This window comes from Gavialis gangeticus, unplaced genomic scaffold (genome assembly GCF_001723915.1).
Source record: "Gavialis gangeticus isolate Ggan-Ray unplaced genomic scaffold, GavGan_comp1, whole genome shotgun sequence".
In the NCBI taxonomy this organism is placed as follows: Eukaryota; Metazoa; Chordata; order Crocodylia; family Gavialidae; genus Gavialis; species Gavialis gangeticus.
In genome coordinates, this window is record NW_017728996.1 from 31,718,442 (window position 1) to 31,727,493 (window position 9,052).

Below are 9,052 nucleotides of genomic sequence, written 5' to 3' on the forward strand. Positions count from 1 at the left end.
AAAAAAAAAAAAAAAAAAAAAAAACAACTTACAATACCCCACATCTATGTGAGATCTTTTTTATAAAGGTAATGCCAAAGAGCAAGTTACTCTGGCTGAATCTGAAACCAAAGGAAAAAAAACCATGTAAAATGCTAATTAACGACTAGGCCCAACAGCCACAGTAAAATCATGCTCTTGGCAGCTGGCCCGATAATATCCAGGAAATTTCCAGAGATGGTATTAGAACATTAACAGTGTCCAAACAGTATTGTATTGTTTTTCTGTTAATAAAAGCCAATTAAAAACTAGCTCAGGACTGCCCTAACTACATAATATATTTATATTATATAAATTTTTTCTCACTCCTAATTCTTTAAGCGTATAATTCTTTTTAAAGTGCATTTCATGCTTAGGTTTTGACATGGTCCATGTGGTGGGAAGACTTTCCTCATAAATCCTCTTCCCATATGGAAAGGTCAAAGCATCTTATAGATACAGAGTAAATCCACAACATTTATAATAGTCGGTTAATACTGCTTTCATTACTGGAAAATCAGTTTGTGATGCTAAATGTTAACAACAAATTGGTATGCTTGGTTAGTTTGATCCATCTACCTCCATGAGTAACCACTCAAAAGTTACCAATTACAGCAGTAACCAAGAAAACAGTAATGGGTAACTTCGTGATTTGTGAACCTGATTTAACCAGCTAGTTAAATCATCATTTGCATTCCCAAGATGCAGATACAGTTTAATTATTAAGTTTTCACTCTTTAAAGTGAAAGTGGTGGTGGGTCAAGACACCCACCACCACTTTTCTGAATGAGGTATTACCCCTGGCTGAGAACCACTGTTGGTGCTTCCAGAAAGGGCTATGGAACCATGATGAAACTGCCCCATGCTGCAAAGCCAGCCCAGAAAGGGCTGTGCCACTTACATTTTATGGTACTCATCAGCCTAAGGTAGGCAGAAGCTGCCTTATGCTGTGCAGCTTTCTGGTCCACCACACCCCCAACACTCCTCTCAGAAACAGAAGTGGACAGGGAGACTGCCTTGCTTTAGTCTGATTAGAGAGCCCTAATGCAGGGGACTGTGTGGGGCAGTTTTACCTACTGAGTCTATTCTGAGGTTACTTCTGGGCAGTGGAAAAATATCTTTTTCATGGGCCCAGTGACTTTAGGCCTTTTTTCCCTGCTTGGAAAGAGTCGCTCTGAAAAGGAAGAAACCCAGGAGAAAAAAAAAAAAAAAAAAAAACACTCAACTGGATCCCCTTTTGCCTTCCTGCTGAACACATAGTTTAGAGGATTTATAAACAGAAGACCCAATGCAAATTCAAAAATCTACTAGATAAACTGCGGCCAAACATCTCCAAATTGAAGTTAATGCATGTGCCAATACTAGTGATACCAGTGATTTGAGACAATGTGCATAATCTTGGCTTTTGTACTATTATAGTAATGCAGTCACTAAAATCAGAGATATCTTAACACGGATATTGTACAAAAAGCTTAAATAGTTTATGACCACGAAGTAAAATTTGGGAGGGTGAAGGACAGCTATCTTTATAGCATCAAAAAAAACTTGCCTCTTTTGTGCCCTATTAGCAAGGAAAACAGAAAGCCCAAGCTATATTTTCAAAGTGCTGGTTTGGTACTCCCTGCCTGTGGGGTCAGGGAAGCACTTGCACATGGTGAGCTGGCTGATCAAGATACCTGGAGCACAGCACATGCCTGACATTTCATGCTACTTTAATCTCTAGTCGGAATTTAAAAACACAGACTAGCCTTTGTAATTTACAGTGTAGTGTGAATTACTTAATAGTACACACATTCTTACCACTGTTAATTCTTTGCCAGCTGCTTTCCGAAAGGCTTTGGTCCATCTGACCTTCCTGGGATTTCGCTTCTTTTTAAAGTTTTTGTGGCATTTTGATTTGCAGAATCTAAAAACCTATAAGTAGATAAAACAAAAAAAATCTGAACTCAAAGGATGTTGATTTCTACATAATTCAAATTAAACCGGTGTTATATCTTAATTACGTTACTAGAGCGATACTACTCATGACAAATTAAAAGATTACTATTTCCATTATATTACCCTTATGAGAAGAACCAAATAACAGGCTAAAATTATGAAGTACAGCATATAGAACTAACTTCCCTGGAAATTACACCCCAATAAATAGCCAAAGCTGTTTAGTCCAAAGCCAAATATGAAAGACTTCCTAAAAGCTTAATGCAGTCTTCACGCTCATTCAGTCTTTGGCTTTCCTGGTAAGTCTGCTAATAAGACTACCCATCAAGTATGTGAAACATAAGATTAAGGTTTTCCCAAATGTGGATAGCTACTAAATAAACTCACTTCTTGTATACATATCCCTTCTTACAACATAATAATAAAGCTCCTATTAACCTAACAAGGTACCTAAACAGAAATCAGGGCAGAGTGACACCTTGTAAGAGCTCTCCTAATCCACGTGCACCAACCTCCATTCATTATAAATCACAAAATGAAGTCAAAATTTAAGTCACAGAGATTGTCAGACCAGCCTCTTCTGTAAAAAGTGGTCTGGGAAGGTTTGTATACTTACTTTTTGTTTAGAGATGAGAAAACAACAAAAATCTGATTCATGATTTTAGAAACTGGCCTTTATCAAAACGGTTAATTCTAAAATTGTATTTTACATCCCACTTTGCACTGACTTACACAAGTCGAGGAAAACTGCTCTGCTAATTTCATTTTAAATGCAGCAATTAAGCATATACTCATCCTCATAACTTTGAAAAACAAATTTTATTTTTGACTTTGCAGTATAATCTACCAAATACTAGGGCATGGTTCACTAGGCTGCCTCTGCACTACACACTTTTGCTGGTACACCTATTTCAAGTATGTGGCGTGATCCCTGACCAACTTAGTTGTACTGGTTGAAATCCATGGTGAGGAGACAATTATACTAGCGTAGCTACATCCAGACTAGGAATGCTTTGCTGGAATAGTCTAATAGTAAGGCACACCTAATGTAGACACGGTGTAAGCTTCCCTTACCACTTAACAGAAAAAATAATATTTATGGACTAAACTAAGCATATGTAGAGTCATAAATAGACTATTTAATCTTTAGTAAGGAATCTAATTTCAATCATGCATACAATGCACACAGCTTCACTGGAAGTTTGCATAAAAATACTAAATCAATATAATAGCTTGGTTGTTCCGTGCACAACTCTCACACACACATATTTCTGTGAGTGATTAAGCAATAATTTTGTTACACAGTAATTAATAGGCTACCCTCCAGTGTACCAAACATCATGGAAAATAAAGTTAATATCTAGATATGTGAATTAGTATAAAGTTATACCGTATATCATGATACAGAATAGAATAATATATACTATAGATAAGTATCTTCTGAGATGATAGTATTGTGAACTTGATATTGCAGAAAAAAGTTTCAAAACATTATTTGTTTTTGTTTTACAAAAAGATATTTTCATTATTTTTTTTTACAATATCCTCAGTATCAATAAGGCAGGAGTGTTCACAAATATATACAACCAATTCTAAACAAGCAGCTGGTTGGAAAACTGGGATATACAGAGTTAAGTGAATTATCCCCACAGCAATATTTACAAAACCAAAACTGTTCTGCAAACAACTTTCTATATCTGGATGTAGTGCTTTTCCAACAGGGTAAAATTCTATCTGCACGGCACAAAAATCTCCAAGTTCTACTATATATAGACACAGGACATAAACAGACATAACAAGGGTTGCACTATCAAAAATACCAGTAGATGCTGTTACACTGCAACTGTTCTGCCTCTAGGGCTGAATCCAAGATTCAATCATTTAAAAATCAGTGTCCTAATCAATGGGAATTAAAGCAACTCTCTCCAGTATCTCCTACTACTGTAAACTTGGAATTTAAATACATCACAAGAATGCTAAAAGTGGTTATCAGTGGTAGTCTGAAATCAGACAGAGGGGGTAGGGCAGGGTGGCATCTTAGAGACAAAATAGGCAGATGCCTACTGCATCTTAGAGATGAAGTAGGTGGATGCCTACAAAAACTCATGCCTCTCTGAACCAGATAGTCTCTAGGGGCATTACACGTGCTCTGGGAAGCATTGGGGACACGCACGCACACACACTTTAATTAGCGAGCTGCACCAATTAAAAGCGTCTGATCATCACATCTATCGGAGTCTCCACACTGAAAAAAATGACAGCAGGGTGCTTTGAACTAAAGCTTGTTTGATGAGCTTTAGTTCAATTTTCAGCACAGGGACGCTGATACACCTGACACTAGAGTCTGCCAGAGTGCGTTCATTTCCATACTCCAACAGACTCGGCTGATTTGAGTCTGTCTGACACGCTGGATTTCCAGGCTCTCTGCACGTGTACAGGAGCCCCAGGGTGGCCTTCCTTACCTTCACCCAAAGAATGCTAGAGTCAAGGGGGTCCTGCTGCCAGTTCAAGGCCATCAGCAAAAGCCCACACCTTCAGCACACCAACAAATATACTGACTTCATGTTATACGAATTAGGGGTTTTTTTTAAATCAAGCCAGCCAGCCTGCTCTCCTGAGGCAGCCAGGCAGGTGATGTAGCACCCTTACTTCTGGCTTAAACACTCTGTCTCTGACTGTAGTCATACATTGTTGCCCACTACCTCCACCCCCACAAAATACCTGCAATTCATGTTCACAATCTGGGATTATTCTCTCTCTAAATTTCTCTCCCCCAGGGTCTGCGGCTCAGAAAACGCTGAGCACAGCTACACTGAACTTCCACTCGCAGATCCGCACAACGAGATCAATGCCCCAGAGGTCCAGTGCAGTAACGTCAGCTGCTCTGATGAAGGTGGAGGGGACGGGGCGGGGAGAAAACAGGCGTTTTGGAAGCGGGCGCGTACCAGGCCCAGCAGGCCGCCGCAGCCGGCGGCTCAGAGGTAAGGAAGGGCGAAAAAACGCGGCCAGGGCGTCGGCTCTAGCGCTGGCAGACGACAACGGCCTCGGGGCCACGAGCACTAAAGCACGGGCCGCCCGGACCTGCCTTGTGCGACGCGGAGCCACTCCGGCCTGACACGCGGCGGTTCCCGCTGTGCGCCACGGACCGCGGAAATGCAGCAGCCGCCCAACAAGGCCCCGCCCCCCTTTCCCCGGCCCGGCAGCGAGGGGCACCTTGCAGTCGTTGCGCACGAACATGACGCCATGGCCCGGGTAGACCGGCCCCGAGCAGAAGTAGCAGCGCTCCACGCGCATCGCGCCGACTTCGTCGCCTGCCGGAAGTGATGGACCCAGCCGGAAGCGGCGCTCGTGGCCCAGCGTGTCCCGCCAGCGCCCCCTGCTGCCCCGGGCGGTTCTTTTCGGGCTCCGCCCCCCACTGCTTTCAGAGTGGGAGCGGGGAGAGGCGAAGGAGGGAGTTGGAGCTTGAGGCTCCTCCGCTGGCGCTGAAGGCTGGGTGGATTGGAGCCTTCCCACCTAGGGAAGGGACTTCGGTACACCTGCCTCGCTTTCCAGGGGGCCGGGAAAAATCCCAGACAGCTCTTTCCACTCTCTTTCCTCCTCCCATTCTGACAACAGCCAGAGGCTGGGAGCTCTGGAGACACAGAAGAGCTCCATTTCCTAACATCTTTCCCTGGTGCCTGTGCCGCTGATGCCTCAGGAGCACAGGGCAGAGGTTCCTAAAGGGCAGTTTCCCAAGAAGAACATTTGGAGGCATCAGCTGCACAGGGACATCTCCCTGTGGGTTGTTTTATTTCTTGGAGTGGGAAACGTATCCCAGCCCTATCTCTCACTCTGTGCAATACTAAATTCTCACAGATTCATGCTGGGAAATAAAATACCTCCCTTGGGTCCTTAAGCACCTTTCCCGTGTCTCTCCCCAGCCTCCTTGCCGTGTGCTGCAGCAGGGACTCGTTTCAGAAGGGGGGGGGGAAAATCCATCTTGCACCTACACCAACCAAAATGAAATATTCTGTCACCTGGGTTGTTACTGGTTCAGGAGGAAATTATTTGGCATCCTGCAGTCTCCCATGCTGAAACAGAAAATCCTGGTTGCAGCTATGCATAACGGAAGAGTTTCATATCCTGGCAAACATGACTCTTACAGGAGGTTAGAATCAGAAGCTCGTGCTAACAACAATCATCACTAGAGCTTGGGGCCGAAGAGTGCCCAGGTCTGCTGCCATCTTTAAAAATGTTCCAGATCTACTGCATCCAGTAGATCTGGAAATTCAGTCTGCATGACAGCAAAAGACTTTCATGTGATAGCACACCAATTGCAAAGTTTATACACTGTTCATACAGAATGCAAAGGGTGACACCCACACCAATCACATTTCTGATTTTTGTACCTACAGGCTGTTTGAAACATTAGAAACCAAGACACAAAGATTTTCTTCTCTTCACAATAATGTTTTGACTAGGTGAAAAATTTCAGCTCTCAAAAGCTGTTTCTGTACCAGCAAGAGGGCTCCATCTGGTGAAAGTCCAGAGAAGTAATTTCTAAGGCTAGCGGCAGACATTAAAAAAAACCTGAGCCTGAATTGATTCAATCTTTGCAAGTTAGTCTAACCTGGGTAGATTAAACTGATTTGCAAGTGAACCAACTTTCACTCCAGAATTGCATGCACATGCCTGCAGTGGCTCAGGCTAGAAACTGGGGGAGGGTGCGCTAGAGCGAGCCCTCCCATCCCTTCTATAGCAGCTGGAGGAAAGCTGAGCTTGTGGGGGAGTTGCTGCTAAGTTTGATTGCAGTGGGGTTTAAACCCCCACTGTGGTCTGCAGGGACCCCAGCCAGGCTGTGCCTGGAAAGGGAGGAGGGAAGCAGCCCTTGCCAGGCTTGTCCCTGCTGCCAAAAGGGGGCGGAGGGGGATTAAACTCCCCTGTCTCCCCTCTCAGGCACTGGGACTCTAGCCAGGCTCCCCCTCCTCCCTGTCCACATGGTGGGGAGGCCTGGCCAGAGCTGGCCAGCACGACCCTGCCATCTGCCTGGGGCTGGAGCTGCAGAGCTAAGACGAGCCAGCCCCCAGGCGCAGCTGAGGGCGGACACACAGGAGCCAGCCAAGGCTGAGCCATGGTGGCCAGGCCCTTGGCTTGGGCTGAGGGGCACAGGTGGTGGCTGGCCAAGCAGCAGGCTGCCCAAGCCAACGTGGAGGTCAAGCAAGCCCAGATCCCAGCACCCACCTGCCACAGGGGCTTGCAGCCCCTGCTGGTAACCTTGTCCTTTGCAGCACCTGCTGGCTGCAGCTGTAGCTGCACTGCAGGTTGTGTGGTGGCCAGGGCCAGCAGGGCTCTTCTGCCTCCCCCACCCCCAGCTTGTGCTGCAGCCACCACGCAGCTCTGGGTGGGCAGGTAGAAGCTTTATCCCTGCAGCTTCCGCCCAGCTCATGGAGCTCTGGCTGCTTTCCACCTGTCCCTCCCCTCCCCCCTGCAGGGAATGCTCATTGCACCGGGTGGACAGAAAGCAGCCGGAGCTCAAGCCAGAGCTCTGTGTACTCGGCAGAAGCCGCCAGGCTAAAGCTTCCACCCAGAGCTGCATTGCATGGTGGGGCAGGAGCCGCAGCTGGAGGTAAGGGGAGCAAAACAGCCGTGCCAGGCCCAGCCAATGCACAGCTTACCCTCGCCTTCAGCATCTACTCCCCGTCTCACTCTTGCTCCTGCCGCGCCAGTCCAGGAGGTGAGAGGTGGGGGAGTAGTTTTAGTCCAGTGGCTTCTGCTCAGAACAGGGCTAAAGCTCAGAGTGGTGCAGCAGGGGTAGGAGTGGGAGGTGGAATAGCCCTGTACATCCACCCTCACCACTGCCTGCGGGCTTGGCCCAGCTCATCCCCCAGTCCCAGCCCTAGGCAGATGGTAGGAATGTGCTGACCAGCTCTGGCTGGGCCCCCCTACCATGCGAACAGAGAGCAGGAGGGAAAGCTGAGCAGACCCCGCCTGGGGTCCTGATGCCCCCACTCCTACCACTGGAGTGGGGAGGGGAGTGAATGCCCGATGGGCTACTACACCCCAGCCAGGCAGACTTCAGCTGCCGTCCCCCAGTAGAAGAGGGGGAATAAACCCCTTCCCTGCTCCCTTAGCCTCTGGGGGCCATGCTGGCTGGTGCCTAACCATACCCCCGTCCCCAGCTAGACAGCAGAGGGGCGGGGCCAGTCCTGCTCTGCTGGAGCAGAGAGCACAGTCCAGCTCAGGGTTGCAGAGCATGCTGGGATGCTGGGGGACTCTGGTTTAACTTGAACCAGGAAGATGTCTAGAACAAAAGTTCCATAAACCAGTTTGACCCAAATCAGTTAAGGCTGATACTACATTCAACGAGGTTTTCTTCAATCAGTTTTGGCCATTTTGAAACTGGTTATGTGCACTGAACTTACATTTTGTTACAGGTATAAACTACTTTCTGATCACTTAAAATGGTTTATGTGTAACTTCTGTCCCTAGCCTAAATGAGAAAAAGTCATAGTTAACAGTGGAAGTGTTAACTTTCCCTAACTGAGCAAATCCTAGCATCTCTACCCCAAACATTTCCCAGAGTCTTTCCCTGAACACAGAGAACCCTATGAGTCACAACCCTAACTCTAGGTCATGGCTCCATACCAACTCCACTCCTAACTCAAGCTCTACAAACTTAAAAGTCACAAGGCCAACACAAGTCCAAGTGCCCTTATTAACCAAACTTTCAAGCCACAGCCCTAATCCTGGCCTGGAATGCCCCGTCTGTCCCCCTCCAACCCTAGTTCTCTGAGCCCCAACAGCTGGACAGCCATTCTCTCCTGCCTGCCTTCACCACAAGGAATTCTTCTGTTGAAAGCTGAGAACTGCTCAGATTTACACAAACTAGATTAGCCATCTAAGCATCATCATTTTCTTGTCACCCATCATTTAACTGAAACATAGAAATCTTCCCTTAAATAGAAACAGGAAATGTGAGGGCTTTGGTGTCTAACTTGTGTTCAGAAGCCTCTTACTTGGTGTCACAGAGTCCTGCATGGGAAGATTTTCCAGGACTCCCAGCCTCGTCTGGTCTCTCCAACTGCCCCTGGAAGCCAGCCTAGGCATGGCTTCTTGA

The 9,052-nt window shown here is 46.5% G+C and overlaps 1 protein-coding gene across 1 annotated transcript in view; it reads right to left on the reverse strand.

Moving 5' to 3' along the window:
* Window positions 1–5,284, reverse strand: part of RSL24D1 (ribosomal L24 domain containing 1) — a 15,769-nt gene extending 10,485 nt beyond the window's left edge. The window contains exons 1-2 of the mRNA XM_019504243.1: window positions 5,170–5,284; window positions 1,819–1,932 (exon numbers count right to left, since the gene is read on the reverse strand). Coding sequence (XP_019359788.1) covers window positions 1,819–1,932; window positions 5,170–5,250 — 195 coding nt within the window. The 5' untranslated portion in view covers window positions 5,251–5,284. The remainder of the gene's footprint in view (window positions 1–1,818; window positions 1,933–5,169) is intronic.
* Window positions 5,285–9,052: the final 3,768 nt, after the last annotated feature.